Source organism: Copadichromis virginalis, linkage group LG16 (genome assembly GCF_057382275.1).
Source record: "Copadichromis virginalis isolate Kocher_CV1m ecotype Utaka linkage group LG16, C_Virginalis_male_GT1.1, whole genome shotgun sequence".
In the NCBI taxonomy this organism is placed as follows: Eukaryota; Metazoa; Chordata; class Actinopteri; order Cichliformes; family Cichlidae; genus Copadichromis; species Copadichromis virginalis.
The window spans coordinates 34,400,119-34,417,637 of record NC_140633.1 but is presented as its reverse complement, the minus strand read 5'-3'; the positions used below and the strand labels follow the sequence as shown (position 1 = coordinate 34,417,637).

Genomic DNA, 17,519 nt, shown 5'->3' with positions numbered 1-17,519 from the left:
AAAAGAAGTTCATGGATGTAGTGAAGGAGAACATGCAGAGGGTTGCTGTGACAGAGGAGGCGATAGGAGATAGAGGCCAATGATCCACTGTGGCGACCTCTAAATAAATGCACCATATAAGCCCACCCACTCACTCTGCATGGGGATAAAAGTTTGTATAATTTAGCTGTCTGCTTGACTTCCCCTCAGATTGTTTTTGTTGTTAGAGCCTTTTGGAGCGTTCGTCCATCTTGTATATACAGTCTATGTAAATGATTCTTTAACAACAGTTAAGAAGTGTGGTTGTTTCTGTTGTTCAAAAGTGAGAGTTGGCACTCATGTCTAAGTGTTATATCTCAGCCATAGGTTTAACTTGAAGAAGATACACCTGATTGTCACTTCTGGCTCAAAAAACCCAAAAGTAAAGTGACTGTGGCTACATCTATCTTTTATTTACAGTCTGTGGGTTTTCCAACAGCAGGAGAGTGTACTTGAATGCGAATGAACATCAGGTTATCCAGAGGAATTTGTGGATACACACAATACAGCAGGATCAATGTATTGGTGGTTTTCCATTGGACTGGATATGTGGATCCTAATTCTTCCATTTCCCCTTCCTTGTTTTACATTTGCTGTCTATTTAAAACCTAAAGTGTGAAAATCATGACATGCCCGAGGCACTGAAGTGGTAATTTGCAATTAAGCCCTTTTCACTGCTGCTGAACCAGCCCGCTGATCAGCAGACCATTCAGACACAAGGACAATGTACTTAAGCTTCCATGGACTCTTAAGTTCACTTTCAATTTCACAGTCTCATCAGAATTTGTCCATGCATCTCTCAAAGCTGCCCAAAGCAAGGTTACACTCATTCAGCCGCTCCTCAGACCAGCTTTCTGCGCTCGGGTCTCTTAAAAACAGCTTCCATCCTCTCTGATCGAGCCTCATTCAAACCACTGTCTCATCCACCTCCTCATCTACAAGGCTTCCAATTGTTAATACTTCTCCCTCATTCATAGCTCGCTGTTTTTTCTTTGTTGTCTCACCTTCAGGTCTTCACTGCTGCTGAGTTTTGCCTGCTGGGCTCAAAAGATGCAGCTCATTTTAGTGTCAGCAGGAGTGAAACGACAGAAAAAAACCAAGGCAAACTGACTGTACTGTAGGTAGTGAAGTGTATGGAGGACCAAAGCTGTCGAAATAAAACTGTGAAATAAAACAATAATGAAATGGCCTGGTAAATAAATGGTAATGAACAAATATGATATCAAGTGCACCGCAGATATCAAAATAACCTTTATTTAAAATGTAAAAATTATATTTCTGCTTTAAATTGATTCTGTATTTGTTAACTTTTGTATTTGTTGCTGTAGTGAAGTCGGAGCTCAGCCTGAAGGTTGAATCTGGTGATTTACTGGTTCATCTGTGCTCCTACCGGTGAGTGTATAAATAACATGGACTCTGCATTTTCATGTCTCAATATAAGTTGATATTTCTTTCAAGCGAAGCGAAGTGCTAAGTTATCAGCTAATGCAGGCATACGTGATTAGAAAGCTGCACCCACAAAGTGTACAGGTCCATAGCACAGACATGGATAACTGCTAATCTGTGCAAAGTAATAGATTAATAGCAGGTTAGATTGTTTGTCATAGAATTGCATTAGAAAGTGCTCTTAAAAGCTCCAGCATCACAAACACCTTGGAGAGGTCCAGATCAAAGATTCAGATTTAAACTTAGTAGACAGCTAGATGCTAAAACTGTTTGGTGTAGCAGACAGTAGACATGAGTATTTCTGCTGTAAACTTGAGTGTTTTAACACAGAGATGCCTAAGTGCCTTAAACTGGAATTCTTTTCAATGGCCACCAGGGGGTGCCTCTTCTGGTTGCAAAAACACTTCAGGTTCTCTGTGCTGACCTGTGGAAACAGTTTCCTGATGGCTTCATGGGCTCAGTCACACAATTCAGGTCGTACTTCTCTCTTTTCTGATAATGTTCTGTCCTGCTTCCTGGTCTTCCACGAAAACAGAAGTCTCTTTTCTTATTTCTTCTTATTATTAATATTTATATACATTTATTAGTTTCAGTTTTCCATATAGGTGTGCTGCCGCACTTTAATATTTAATATCGTTAATATTTATGTTAAAAAAAAATGCTGATTAAAGAAAGTTAACACTGATTTACATGACTGCAAATTTCCAGTTCAGCTTTCTGAGCTTTGTTAGAAGCAGAAAATCTGTGCTTGTGAACCGTATGCAAAAGAGGTTACTGAGAAAAGCTGTTGTTTGTGTTGTAGATCGCACCTGTCTTGTAAATCTACATGCATTTTCCAGCACTTCAAAAATAAATTGGACTTTGTTATATGACTTCACAGAACTGCAAAATCAAATGCTGTTTGAAGCCCTTCAAAGGGTCAAATAAATTTGACTTTATTATGTATTTGCCTTTATCTGTCACTGCAGCTCTACCAGGAAGTTGATCTGAGGAAAGAAACACCTGCCACTGTTTAAACAACCTCGCATCACCGTCTCTCTCGAGTATCGCTCGGCGGCTGAAGTGTAATAACACGGAGACAGACGACCCTGTGACAGAGCAGTGAGACTTTTAACGGTGATGGCTCTCTGGCACAGAGTCAACTGTAGGCAAGGATGCTGTTGTAAACAGTCCAACTGTTTAATAAAAAACAGCCAGAGGTGTCATGGCCAGATCCTAGAAGAAAAGAAGGCACTGGCAGCGTGTACCCGCATGTCATAGTGGTCCTTAAGCATACTATAGGGCTACTATAGGGACTACTGCACATGTGTGAGATTAACCAGCTGAACATCAACTAAAATGGAAAATTATTTTAAAAATTACAGTGTGTAAAATTTAGATCTCAGTAAATTGCAGATTTTTTGACTGGATCTGGAGCTTCTCTCTGTCTGTGTAAAGTGAATTGGTGTAATCAACTGTTTAACTCAGCTGTCAATGCCGGGTGAGAAGTGTGCACCTTTATTTACTCTGGAAGAGGTTGTAAAGGAGTGAGACGTGGCCAAAGAGTCAGAGAAGAACGTTTCTGTTGGTAAGTGCTGCTATATTTGCAGCTGTTAGCTTCTGTTAGCTGCTCTTAGTGAAATTGTCTAAAGTGAATATAACTTTGCTGGGCTCTGACACTTAGTAATAACCTCTTATACAATGTGAGAATATAATGAAACTGTTTGATTTTTAGGACTCTTGAACCTAACATTAGCCGAAATAATGTACCAGCTGCAGCTGTTGTTTAAGGCTCTTTTCAGCTGTCTGGGGATGGGAGGGTCGTGGCCAGTTTCTAGCCACGCACGTAAAATGCGATTAGCTGTGATGGTGATTTCCTTCCCACCCAGTTTATGAGAATGCTGGTCAACATGACTACACACTAATCTGTGTATATTTATGAGTACTACATAAAATTAAATAACCTAAAAAAAATTACTGACTGCACTTTTTAAAGGGAAATTTTGACTACAGAACCCAGGTTGTGTGTTTATTTCACTGAGGTTGGGCACGCACAGGAGGAAGTTACCGATGCGAAACACTCAAACAACAGTAAACGAGCCTACAAATGGCCACATAGGACTCAAACTCCAGTTGCCTGGGTGAAAGTCCAGCAAACACTTTGTATCAAACACTGCAGAAACAAGTAATGAAATAAAAGCCTAAAGTAATCAACCACTAAGACTGGGTGATTAATCAAGTCTTAAAATCAGTCATGATTTTTGGTAATGAGCGATTATCAAAATAAGATAATTTTCACTATAAAGCTCGTGTTTTTTTCTTTTCATGCAGATAAAGTTACAAAGTTAAAGCACTCCCCTTCACCTGTACAGTGGTGTTTTGTCACCCACTCCTGTTTCAACTTTGTGACTGACGTGTTTGTTGGCTGTGGGACTTCACGTGGTTATGTCAAGACATACCACAGTGGATGCCGTGGGCTGGCAGGGATTCAATTTGGCCCAGTGAGACGACCTTTATGTTGGAAAACACTTGATAATCTGGATCTATAAGTATTGTGGTGGGGCGTGGTCTGCGGTGCCGATGCAGGGGAGGCGGACGCACCTGAGTGTTGTAGTTGTTGGCAAGTGTAATAAAAGCGTGTTTCTGAATGAATAATAATAATTGGATTAAATGAGATGAGAGTTGTTGACTGAAATATAAATTCTGGTTGTTTTCGCCTCTCACTCTCCCTTGTGCTCTTTCTAAGACTCTAAATCTCTTGAGACCTCATCAGCAGCATAAAAAATCCCCAAAAGAGCCTGAATAACCTCATTGTTCCTTTTCAGACTTTTTTCCATCTTGCTTCTGGTAGCTTGCTGAGTTTATACAATTGGTCATCTCTTAGTTTAAGCAGCCACACCAATGAGCTTTTGAAGGATCTCTCAGGACTTCTTTATCCCTCAATAAGGATCCTGAAAGTCCCACCTGATAGTTCCTGCAGTAGAAATCATCTCTACAGGGGTGATCATCTTAAAAATAAATGTATGAACAAGGACAATATAAATCAGAGCAGGTACCTGTGAACATGGAAATGTTTTTCTTATTTATGCATCTCCTTCTTTGTTCTCCTTTGGCTCTAGTGGTCCTGCAGTAAAAGGCACAGCAGACTAACAGCTAGAGAAAAAAACGATTTGTTTTGTCTCTCGCTTGTTATCTCCTGAGCTGTGAGCGGCGTTGCTGTTACCTCACTCGGAGTCAGTCAACCTGATGGGGAACAGGTGTGCTGTCGTAGTGATTACGGAACCTAACAAGCACAACTCGCAGTCAAAAACAAATTTTCCATTTCAATAATTCATACATAATTACCCCTGTTTTACCAGACAAATTGATACACAGCCAGAGTGTCATGTCTCCAATATCAGAGCCCTCCACATTACCTTCTCCACATCGCTGATTGTCCCTCCGCTATGGGGACAATGAAATGACACATTTCATTTTTTTCAAGGGCTCTCTGCAGCTGGATCAGAGTGCAGGGGCTAATGGGTTTTGGCCTCTTTGCTCCCACTTTGTGGAAGTACGAAGGCCGTGATCTTTTGTTGCTGTAATCACACCGGTCCTCTGCTGCCTGAGCTCATCACCACACCAGGTGATGACAAAGAAAGACGGGACCCAAAATAATAATGAACATGAAATATTTGTGTCTGATGCCACCGACTGTGCACCACAGAGATGGTTAGGAACTATGAGGGTGTTTAAAATCATTCCCACTAGCTTATATATCAAATATAAATATGTCAGTAGACTAATTTTGGGTAAATGTCACCCTTATGGCACTGCAAGAACTAAATGAAAGTGTCACTTCTACAGAAAAGCGTCACTGCAGAGAAAAACTGAGTTGGAGAGCATTTTGGGTTTCAAAACTTTAACCCACATAATCAGTGCTGTAGAAGATCAAATCACAGATGGCAGCCACTGCAAAGCTGCACTTTCTGGACACGTTTTCATTCTTGTAGCAGAAGAAGGATGGACACAAACTAAACTGCCTGTGAACAGTTCGTGCATGATTTGAGTAGAGAGGTCTTATTTAGTATAGATTTTAGGTGTTTAGGTGTTTTAAGGTGTACAAGTGCAGACGTGCCACCTGTTCAGCTCCTCCTGGTAAAAAAATCTAATCGGTCAGTTTTTTTACTCTTTTTCATGCTGCTGTAACACAAGAATTTTCACCCATGGAGTCAATAAAGTATCTATCTTTCTAAATGAGACATCTCCAAACCATCTAAACCTTTATCCCCATTATTATTGAGTCATCCTACTTGAGGGCTCTTTCATTCCTGTAGCGACACCTTGGTTCATGTTACCGGCAATAAGTCAGTCAGTAAGTCTTTTGTCTCGTCTCTAGCTTTCTGCAGCTGGTGTAGTTTCTCTTGAATTCAGCCAGTGACAACCTCCAGCTCACACCGGATGAGCAGGATGAGCTTGGGCACCTCCACGTGGCGCAGAAAAGGGACAATCCCCGAAACTGGGCATAAGCTGAAGGAGTGGGACGTGAGTGGAGTCAAAGAATGTCAGATGGATTGATACCAGGCTATGGTGGTGAAGAGGGCGAGGATGGAGGTAAAGCTGTCAATTAACAGGTTAATCTTTGACCCCATCCTGACCTATGGCCCTGAGCTGTGGGAGACAGAAACAGGTGGATGTTGCCACAGAGTAGAGCTGCTACTCCATTAGTCAGTTGAGATAGAAAGAGCACTAGGACTCTGAGCACCTCCCAGGTGAGGTGTTTTGGGGTTTTCCACCAAGAGAGCCTGGGGCAGAGCAACAACACAAGGAAGAGGTTATGTCTCTGAGCTGGTTTGGTTTCTCGTCATAGAGCTGGAGAAGGTGAGTGGGGAAAAGCTTGGATGAGCAGTAGAAAATGGTTGGAAAGCATCTACTCTGTATCTGTCTTTATGATTTTAAGTAAGCATTTTCTTTACCACGACTGAGATGCAAACTCTCCACCTTCAGTGAATTCTTCAGTAAGTCAGAAGTACAAAAAAAAGTTTGTTGCTTAGCTGCACAGTGGGAGGTCTCATCAGTAACTTTTCTCCAGATGACGACAGACACAAAGTTTGAATCAATCATTTAAAATGCAAGTCTTGTTCTCAAAACTTTTGTTTGTGACTTTACTGGAGATAAATATAACAACTGCGGTTAATATTCAAGCTTCGGGCGGTGTGAGATAATTATCTTACACTACTAATGTAGCCTCCTGGATTACTGGGAATGCTGCATTAGTGAATCAAAGGCTTGGCATTTGGCACATAAAAGTTTTTTTTTGTCATGCTGCCAGCAATGTTGGGTTATTAATATTCTGAACTTTTTTCTGCCACAAAAAAAAAAAAAAAAAAAATCATCCAAAGCACAAAAGTTTGGGATTCAACATCCACACTGACAAACAGATGACAGTAAAGTTTATTTTCTGGACCGAGAATGATCTAATAGGTATTTAGCTGAGTGATTAATGTGAGGAAAGAGAGTTTAATCAGTGGAAATTCGGCTGAAAATGTTTGGCGGAGGATGGAGAGACAGACTGCAGGTCAAACAGTCGATCCTCTGATAAGAGAAGCTCGAGAAACAAACTCAACTCAATAAACTTCACACGCAAACACAAAACAAGCAGCCAAATTAACAAGAAGTCGGGTTTAATGAGAGGAAAAAGTCTGTAGGTACAGTACTTCTTTCCAGCACAAGCAGCTGAGCATCTCTGCAGAGATGCAGACGCTTCTTCTGCCAGTCTGACCTTTAACAAAAAGGTTAAAGATGAAGGACGGCGTGTCCAACTCTGCTGAGCTCGCAGCTTGCTTAACAGCCTGGAGTGGGAATTGTTGGACCTTCCTGTAAAATTTCCTTGAAGGAAATTGAAGAAATATGTTTTTGCTAATTACCAGTTCAGTCTGTGACAGCAGACTGGTCCCCTGACCCCAATGTTTGTCAGAGGGGAGGAATTATGCTGCGATCTCTGATAATCCAAAAAGACCTTTTGAAACTTCCTCCCTGCTTTCTGCATAACGACTACAGCATGAGGCTCAGAAACTCACGTCATTAGGATTCAAGGAGTTTTGCTCTGGCTTAAATTCCTCCGCAAGTCTGTTCAAGACCAATCCAAAGCACTATTTCAGTACCCAGCAGGTAGAAAAGCATGCTGTCGCTGTCAGTCACGCCTCTGCCCCACACACTCAGATTTCACCCCTTTAACCTCAACATCGACCAGGTCACCAGCGACCTCTCTGAGGGTACAGTTAGGATTTGCTTTAGCCAAATAAAGTCTCACACAAAGTTTGTGAAGTTTGGATGTTCTAAGTATAGAAGGCTTTTATAACCCTGACCCTTACTGGGTCACTGAGTTTGGTTTGTAACTTGCTTTAATCGGTTGTGTTTGTTTTTTGCTCTAATTTTGTTCTTCTGTCTGGCTTCAGTAACCAAAAGACTTTCCTAGTATGTTTAATATAACATACTGTGAAATGTGCAAATTTCCTGTAAATGTTTGATCTAATTTCACATAATGATGCAGAATAATTTTGAGACTTGGAGGAGAAAATGAAAGAAGTTCGTCTCTCACGTCCGGGCACGATATGTATGATTTCCAGAGACCTGGCAGTTTAAGGCTTCTTGGGCTGGAATCTGCTCGTTTTTCCAGGTGTTAAAGTTTTAATACCCCTCAGCAGCTGCATGGTATAGTAGTTATATTAGTTACTGCAGATTGAGGGTCCAAATACCAGTCAGGGCATGCCTCTGGTCAGGGTCTCAGGACAGACCCCTAATGCTGCTCAGCCTGAGAGTATGACTGAGAGACACAACTAACAGAAAAGCACACAGCTGGGTTTGTTTCCCCCTCAGGCCGTTTGCTGTTCATCATCTCCACTCTCTCCCCCCACCTTCCTGTCTCCTGTCGCTATTAGATATAAAAAGAAAGACTTTATTTATCCCAAAAGTGGGAAAATTAACTGCTTTCCAGCAGCCAAAACATCAAAAACAAGTTAGCTTAATGAAATAAATACAAGATCACCACAGCAGGTAGCTCCACATGTATGATTTGGCAGATTTGTACAACAGACACCCTTTCTGACATAACACCGTAGGGGATTTGTGTCTCCTGCTGGTATTGAACCAGCAACGTTTACAGTATGGAGCCAGTAAATTAATAAGAAATACAATGAATACAGATGTTGTGCAAATGTTTAAGACAGTGTTGAGCTGCATGTGCAGTAAGAGGTCAGCATGGTCAGGATCCATTAATTATCCACATCCATTCACCACACCCACGCTCGTTAGGATGAGCCCCCCGTCAGCTGATGGAGGAATCCAAACAATTTGCAATGAAGCAGTAATTCTGAATAAAATGCATCTGAATTATATAAAATCCAAGTTTTGTTCATTCAAAAAACGAATCATTAAAGAAAATGTGATTGGTATGTAATAAGATTACTTAAAATCAGAATTTTGGGTGCAAATATTTTTCTTGCTGGTAGAAATCAGATTTAAAGTCTGGAAAACGAAAAAATTCATGTCCATGTGCACATTTTTCCACAGGAATGAGTTTTGTGCGCACAGGAAAAGCGGTATCAGTTTAAATAATAATAAAGGGTTGTTTAAAAAGAATTTATAAAGTGCTTTGAAAAGCAGGTGAAAGTAGAAAGCTTACAGGCTAGATGAAAATGAAAAGGCTGAATAAAATAAAGTTAAAAAGAAAGAAAAACATGAAGATGCAAAATAGAAATGAAATAATTCAGATGAAGGAAAATGGCTAGATACAAAATCTATAAAAGACATGTGGTGGCATCACACAAAATCAAAGGGATCTTGCTCAAAAAATGAAGTATATTAAGTAGTCTTACTTTTATCTTTGAAGGAAGTGCGTGTTTTGTGGATTGACTGAAAGCGTCAATCCACAAAACACAACAAATATTTTATCAAATCTGCAAACAAATTACACATTTTTGAGAGTTTTCTGTTCAATGAATGCTAAATCAAAACTGAAAGAAGTGAAGGAATACCCCAAAAAGCTGAGAACGGCATCGCTGCAGCCTTCTAGAATTAATCAAAGTGTGTGGTGTAGTAGCCCGCTGCACAGTGATTTGCAGAGCAGGTATTCAGCAGTACAGCACACTTGTCATGTGTTTGTAGTTGGCTTCAATGAGCACGAGCGTTCCTGCTGGTACAGTGACAGCGAGAGATCCTCAGCGCACGCTAATAACGCGTTTCTATCAGCAGAGCTAAAACCTGTTTGAATTCAGGGCTCAAATAAAGGGTAACAAACCGTGCTCTGCCATCTCTGCATTCAGCAGTCAGTTCGAAATACAAACAGAAGCACCTGTCCATCAAAAAAAAAGTCAATTATTTATGGGAGAATCATCAGCTGACCTCAGAACAGCAGAGAAACTTCATGAATCTGTTATTTTTTGTTTCTTTCCACTGCAACACATCTCTGCTGTGCAGACCAGCTGAACTCGTCTAGCAGAACATGTGCTATCGTTGGCTGTTCAGTTTCTCAACACTCAAATTGCCATTAAATCAGAGTTTAGGAGATTTTAATTAGTTAGAGATTTTATTCATGCTGAGTGATTAAATCTAACTTGATATAACTGTTTGGAAAGTGTGACACAGCCGACCGTGACTTTGATCAGTTGCAGATGAGTTAGCCCATCAGAGAACAGCACTCAGACTCATTATTACTTGGCACTGAGAAGAGTAGACATGTGGCTCCTGTCAGCATGATTACTCACATCTAATAAAAAACACAGACACCTGTGGAGCCGACACAGCTGCATGAAAAGTAAAATTAAACTACACAGGGGACCATCGCTTCCATGACGTGCCCTCAGCGTCATGACTGACCCTAATGCTAGATTCGATAAGCCACAGACCCGAGCCCAGAATACTGCAACAGCTGCACACCTGCAAGCCACTCTGCAACCCTCCTCCACACCAGCTAATCCATTTCTTACCTTCGGGGAGATTTAACTCTGCTCTGCAGTTAATATGTATGGAAACGTGGTTTTTGCACAATTTAAGCTAACATAAGCTAGCATGAATCCCAAGAAGGAAACTTTTCCTGTAATTTTAATTTTTATTCTCATAAAATCCTGATTTAGAAAAATATTTTCTTTTGCAACATAAACTTTTAAACTTTTTATTCATATCAGCTTCAAACTTTATTACAGCAACTCTCTGAACTTCAAACTAGGAAAACAAATGATTGGATATTTGAAACTGAATTATTAACAGGTCTGTGCAGAGTGAACTTAAACACGGCATTAATACCTTTATTTTATTTTTGTTTAATTTTATATCTGTAACACATAAATCTATAATTATGTACATTGCATTATGAGCTTTTTTGAACTTTTAAAGTCATGCTAAAAACATGTAGGCTATGATCTCCACTGCAGTTAGAAAGCAAAATATTTTTGACTCGGCTGTTCTGAATTGAGGTTGATGACTTCGATAATGAGAATTACTCTGGATCGCACAAATGTATCATTTTTTTAAACCTTTGATGCTTTTCAATCAAAATAAACATCACAAAAATGAAAAAGATAATATTTTGATTTTTTTCAGATGAAGAAACTTTATTATTGCTGTCATGTTAGCTGACCTGAGATGTAGAGAAGTGTTTAAAAAGGAATGTTCTGCACTCAGCTTCACATCTGTTCGGGTTTCTAATGAGCTGCTTTATTTCTAAATGCTGAAAATGATCTCATTTAAGCCTCACTTTCCTTTTAGCCCTCTGCAGTGTGTATGGGGAAGCCTGTCACTGTTTCTGGGAAAGAAAAAAACTGTTTGTGCAGTTTGTTAGTTAAAGCTTCACTCACTGATAGGTGTAATAAGAGCAATTAAGAATAAATTTAGTCAATAAATAACAAATGAAGACAGACAGTTACTAATGTTCCCATAACTACTTTAAATGCTTTTAATTTTCTTTTGACTTTTGAAGCTTGCCTCCAATTTCATCAGTGTTTGTCTCGGCATAGTCTTGCCTTTTGTCTTATTCTGTCTCAACCAAAGCTTCTTTCCAAAGATTTTTGCTGGTGCAATAACTAGGCTTCCTACAAAGCTTTGTTTCATGTTTCAGACAGCATGAAACTAACAGCTGACAACATTCTGGGCCTGTATCTGTAAATGCTTTTGTTTGGAAGATATAACAGCAACAAATGAGACATTAAAAGGTCTTAAAAGTCTTAAAATAGTTTTTAAGATTATTTAATGTTTCTGATGCTGAGATAATACCAAAGATGAGTACCAAAAGCTGATAAATGACTTCATTCTAGTCTGTTTTAATTAAGATTGGATTTCTCAACCCTGACTTACGCCAAACCATATGATTTAAAACCTTCTGGACAAACAGTCTCTGTTAGCTGAATCACCTCAATTATTAATAAGAAACTGACAAAATAACAAGCCTGAGCTTGGCTGTTACTGGCATCTGTGATTGATAATGTGACTTCTAACCCGCTTTCATGTCCAGATTATTTGAAACTGTTATTAGCAAAATGTTCACATTAGTGTCGCCCACCCAACTGTCCCGATGCAGGTGGCACTTTTAATTGGCCGGGTGAGGCAGGGGTTGTTAGTCAAAAGGCTTCCTGTCAGGGTTAACTCTTTCATTTATTACCAAACTATTGAACTTTACTGTGCTGCTATAACTTCAGTTTTGTTTTTTTGATACAGAATTCAATTTTGGGATTGCTGTGATCCTCGTGTTCCCCGCCTTATCTAGGCTAATGTATTAGCTTAAGTCGCTGGTTAATGCCTCCAGGTGACAAAAAGTAATATTAGAATTCAGTTGGAGTAAAATTAGAGACTACCTAAAGAAAGTAAGACCAATAGTTGCCCTTTAACCCCTCTGTGTTCATGTGTTGCTGGCTTATTGTGTTAATTTTTAAAAGCTGTGCAGAAGATGAAAACCTGCTGATAAAAGCTAACTGCTAAAAGCTAACAAGCTAAAACAGTCATGCTATGATTCTCTTTGGGTCTATCACTGCAAGACCTTAAGATTTTAGTCATTTTCGACATGAAAGAAGTTTATGTGCATCTTTGAAGTTATACAGTACAGCTGGCGATGGAGGTCAACAAACTGAGCAATCAACTGTCATCACAGCTAACTGAAAAAATGGAAAAAAAAAAAAAGCTAAGGTTTTAACCTCAGGAGTTTTCCAATTAGAAAAACATGCTCGCCTCTGTCTCCCATTTCTGCACCACTACTTTCCTGCCACAGCTGTGTGAGAGGTCTGCCTCACTATTAGGCTAAAGTCTGGCATAATTAGCATAAAAGAAGAGAAGGGTAAGGGCCGGTAATCCTTGTTTGAGGACGTACAGTGCACTCGAGCATGAAGCCGTGACAAAAACGACACTAATTAGGACAGAAAGAAGGATATAAATCCAGCTGTAAACCCGCTGTACCTCTCTGTGAGTTCATTTGAACACATCCAGGGCGGGTTTCTCTGTCTTTGTGGTCCTCGCTGAAAGTTAGTAACCTTTAGAAGTGGAGCGCTGCTAGGGTTGCCAACCGTCCCTTAAAAAACGGAATCTTCCCGTATTTAGAAACAAAAGTACACGTCCCGTATTGAGCTAATAAGGGACGCACTTTGTCCCGTAATACAGTGAGAATCAAAAGTAGTCTATAACTTTTAATGGAATTAACACTTTGTTTGAAAACATAATTCCCAGCCCCTCTCCTGCTTTGTGACCAATGAGCTGACAGCACACTTATGACAATTCGAGTATGACAAGTCAGATTACCGCTCATCTCATTGGTTGAGGAAAGGTCGCTTACGGAGAAAATACCGGAAGACAACCGATGACCACAACAACAAGCATGGCCAACAGGGAAACAAACGCCGACACTGCGGTGCAAGTCTCGGACGGCACACTGTGCGTCCATAAAATGAAGGTTATAACAGAAAATCTGTCGCTCGCTCTCTCTGTCTTTCACTCACACAGACACACCACCACATCAACTTTGCTAAATTGCTAATGAAAAACATTGATCAGGCAGCTGTGATTGAGCAGCAGTGTAGATCCAACTATTTTCACGGTTGTTGTGGTCGTGATAATTTTGTGATGCCACATGGAAAAGGCTCAGATGAGCTTTCCAAAGTTCTACAAGTTGTGCCTCCATCGCTTGTGTCCAGATCACATGCTGCACAGCTGTGCTGCAACGTCTTTTTCACCGACGTTTACGTGTTTGCGCGTGAGCAGCTGCGGTGACACCCTCACGAGCGATTGATGATCGGGAGCTGGTCGTGAGGTGTTAATCGCTTCTCGTTACCCCACGTATACTACACGACGCACGATGAAGGCCAAAATCGGGCTGATCACCAAATCGGTCGCACGACTCAAAAATGGGCCAAAAATCGCACAGTGTGAGCCCAGCATTAGAGCAGCAATGTTTGTTCGCTCAGAGAAAGAAAAAAAAAGGCTGCAAAAGTACAGGGAGGAATGGGAAAAGGAAAACACCTGGCTGGAAAAGTGCACTATAAAGCGCACTGCACTGTGTGCTGGCGCACTTTTTCCATAGGCATGCTTCTATTGGTGGGCACATGAAGAACATGAGGGGCATGAAAGCTCGGGGAACCCTTTACCAATTTTTTGTCCGCCAGGCCATGGCAGAAGCAGATATGGTATGTAAACACTGGTTTGTTTTTTTTAAACCCTCTGGTTAAGGTTAATATGGGCATGTGCAGTGAATATCAGGGCTATGTGGCCAGAAGTGTAATAATATAATTTATTTTGTGTAATAAACAACAGCAAGGATAGATGATTACAACAAATAGATGACTAATACATAAAAGTAATACATAGATGAATAATGATGATGAGTTATGATGCGTAATCATGGGAACAAGTGGGTTTACAAACAGGAGCAGCTGATTAGCTTTAGAAAAGCTGAAATAATACCTCAACTGAAGCCAACTGTACTAAATGCACTATATGTGCACTGTTACAAGAATATTTTTCGTTCTATTGCTTTCTATTAATTTATATAATTTTAAGTTAAGTAGGACAGAGTTCTTTTAAAGAAAGATTTACTTATATTCTCAAAAGTTAAGCATGACAGGCTTCTGTTTAAGAAAGAGACCTGTTTTACTGTGTTAATGTTGTCATTTTGAGCTAAAAATAAATGGCTAAATGATCATTTGTTTCACATATGGTCATATCACAAAGAATATGCATCTGCTTAAATCAAGTTCAAGTCAAATGGTTAAAAAATAATTTCACACACAAAAAAAGAGCTACCACACTGGGAAGGGTGAAGACAACTGGGTTGCCCGGCCCTGGCCACGAGGTGTCCCTTATTTATTTTTCAGGGAGTTGGCAACCCTAAGCGCTGCTCATGTAAAATTCAAACAGCCTTGGAGCATGCTAGCTCTGTCAGTTTGTGTTTGTATCCGCGGCGCCGTGAGCTCCTACCTGGGAGACGGGAGTCGTGGACATTTTGACACGTTGTTGAAACAGCACGCTCAGTATGCGGTTTTGTTGCTCCAAGTCAAACACACGGGTCCGCAGCTTCACACACTCCTCTTTGAGGTCCTGGAAACAAATACAAAATGGACAGATGACGGCGACTGACGGTGGCACTTCAGAGACATACACGTAAATCAGATGCTAATTTAGCAGCCACAGGGAACGACGGTGTATTCAACTAAAGATGCACATGATGGTGCTCGAAAACATGAGCAACCTGGAAAGGAGGACCTACAGAGGTGTGACTTAAGAGGGGGGCTAAGGTGGCGAAACCCCCATGATACCGCATGAAGTATACTTATAAACTATAGTCAATTTCTCACAGCCGCTGTGACCATTCTTCACATAAACTTACAGCAAAACCCTTCATATGTTACTTAAATATCAGACTTTCTGTGTATAGCATTGTTGGTCATGACAGGGTACTTCTGCCAGGGTTGTTTACAGGATTTCGCCACAGAGTGGGTCCAGGAACGAGACCAGGGAAAGAGAAAATGAGAATATTTGATGATAAATGGTAAATGGTAAATGGCCTGTATTTGTATAGCGCTTTACTAGTCCCTAAGGACCCCAAAGCGCTTTACATATCCAGTCATAATAAACAGAGCATACAGCGTGCAGCCTGCCTGAGAATACCCTGGGCGTGGCTGCGTCTCTTTCTGACTCCACTGCAGGTGCTCAATCGAATCGTGTCCACTCAAGACAGTATTTCAGTGCCGCAGAGACCCAGAAACAGAGCTCAGGTTGTCATTGCTTAAAATAGTGCTGGTTCTGTTTTTTAAGGAGCCTGTGTAGAGCTGCACAGAGCAGGAATGGAGTACATTTTCAAAAAAGACTGCTTCTGAAATGGTCCTGGTGTAATTTACCGTATTTTTTGGACCACAAGGCTCACCGGTTTATAAGGTGCACTGTCAATGAACGGGTCTGTTTTCATACATAAGGCGCATTAAGCGAAACAAAACAGTCAGATAAGTCAAACTTTACTCAACTCATTCTTCTTGCTTCCTCCAATTCCGTATCATTCATTCTTTAATGTTGAATTCTCTCACAGATGCTCTATTCCCGTGTCGTTGCAGTATATTAATGACTAACCTCGTATTATTGATGGATTATCTCAGTTGTTCTCCTGACTGAACTTTTATCGAGTAGAAAAAAGTTAGCGTTCATCCTACAGCTTCACTGTGTTTGTGTTATGTTTTCATGGATGCCTGGATGTACAACTTAATTGTTACACCTGGTAAAGCAGTCACACTGATCATTTTATTAAAGATGAAAGAATTTAGATCGTTTTTAACTCTCAGTGATGCCGCAGTGTTTGTTTGACTTTGGGACCTGAAGCGGAGTTTGGTCTCGGATTACTCCGTGAGGCTCCTGACTACGGTAGCCGTAATGCTCCGACAATGTACAAACCTTTTGCGTGAGAAGAGCCTGGACCACCTGATTAGCCACCTGAAAGAGACGAGAAGGAACAATGTGTTTAAAAAAGTTTGGTCATTATTTTAAGAGTTGAACTTTGTGACTTTGAGATGCAAAGAGATTGTAAAACGACCGAGAATAAAGTTCAAAAATGAGGATTTAGAGGCGTGGACGGTGCCGTGAGGACAAACTGACATGGCGTTGCATCAGAGTCGGGCTCGTTGAAACCACACAGCTGTTGCCCGCGGTTACTGCATGTCTGACCACAGAAAATATACACATGGTTAATGTTGATGTCCTAACTTTTTCATTCTGTATTCTGTGTGAATTTCTGCAGGAAGAAGAAAAAGTTCAGCTCAGTTGTATGGATTGATTTTTAAAAAAAGAAGAAGAAGACTAATCTGAAACGCTTTCTTTCCTGCTTATTTTGATTTCTGAAGTGGAGGCATACAATATATCTTGGCACTGGAATAATAAGTATGTTTTGATTCTTTTGTATGTGGGCCACAAAATTATTTCCCTCCACCTCTTTCATCTTTCTATCAAAACGCCTTGCCTCAGCTCATTCAGATGATGACAGGAAACCATCTCCCCCCCCCCAAACCATCTCCCCCCCAAAAAAAGAAAAAAAATCATCTGCATAATGAGACTGAAAAGCAGCAGAAGCGGTGGCGGTAGCAGAGAAATTAATCCCACAGCAGAAACTCTGAAATATCTGTCCTCAGCCAGATTCTCATGGGCAGCAATCTCCATGGTACCAAGCCCATTAGTGAAGGCTGCTAAAAAACTAAAGTGGCACTGTCGTGGTGGCTGGAGAGAGATGCAGGAAAAGATGGAGAGACTTTCAAAGTGCTGTCAGAGGGAAGGAGTGCAGTTAGACAGCCTCGTGTTAGAGGTGAGAGTCCGTGCTCCTGAACGCCGAGACTCACTTCTTCATATCGCCAGGAGCTCTGCTGTCTGTCTACTTCAATTAAAGATCTGGGGCCTGTGCTTCGTACCGCGCTAAGTGAGTTAGCTGGATTAGATTGTTGACGATTTCGCGTGATCCTGGATCGTTCGGTTCCCCGAAGCCCATCCGGGACTTGCTGTCATAGCAACAGAGCCGTAAGCGTAAACCTGCTGGGGAGCAGGTTTACTTTATGTAAACAGGATTAGATCGCGGCCACGCAGGTATG

The 17,519-nt window shown here is 40.8% G+C and overlaps 1 protein-coding gene and 1 long non-coding RNA gene across 4 annotated transcripts in view; one reads left to right on the top strand and one right to left on the bottom strand.

Moving 5' to 3' along the window:
- Positions 1 to 17,519, bottom strand: part of LOC146691215 (nck-associated protein 5-like) — a 99,667-nt gene that overhangs the window by 39,339 nt on the left and 42,809 nt on the right. For all 3 annotated transcript variants that reach the window (XM_085434520.1, XM_085434521.1, XM_085434522.1), the window contains exons 6-7: positions 16,339 to 16,377; positions 14,875 to 14,994 (exon numbers count right to left, since the gene is read on the bottom strand). In XM_085434520.1, coding sequence (XP_085290646.1) covers positions 14,875 to 14,994; positions 16,339 to 16,377 — 159 coding nt within the window. The remainder of the gene's footprint in view (positions 1 to 14,874; positions 14,995 to 16,338; positions 16,378 to 17,519) is intronic.
- Positions 1,352 to 2,556, top strand: LOC146691216 (uncharacterized). Its single transcript, XR_014915555.1, has 3 exons — positions 1,352 to 1,410; positions 1,841 to 1,938; positions 2,433 to 2,556. It is a non-coding gene; the product is annotated as an uncharacterized LOC146691216 (long non-coding RNA).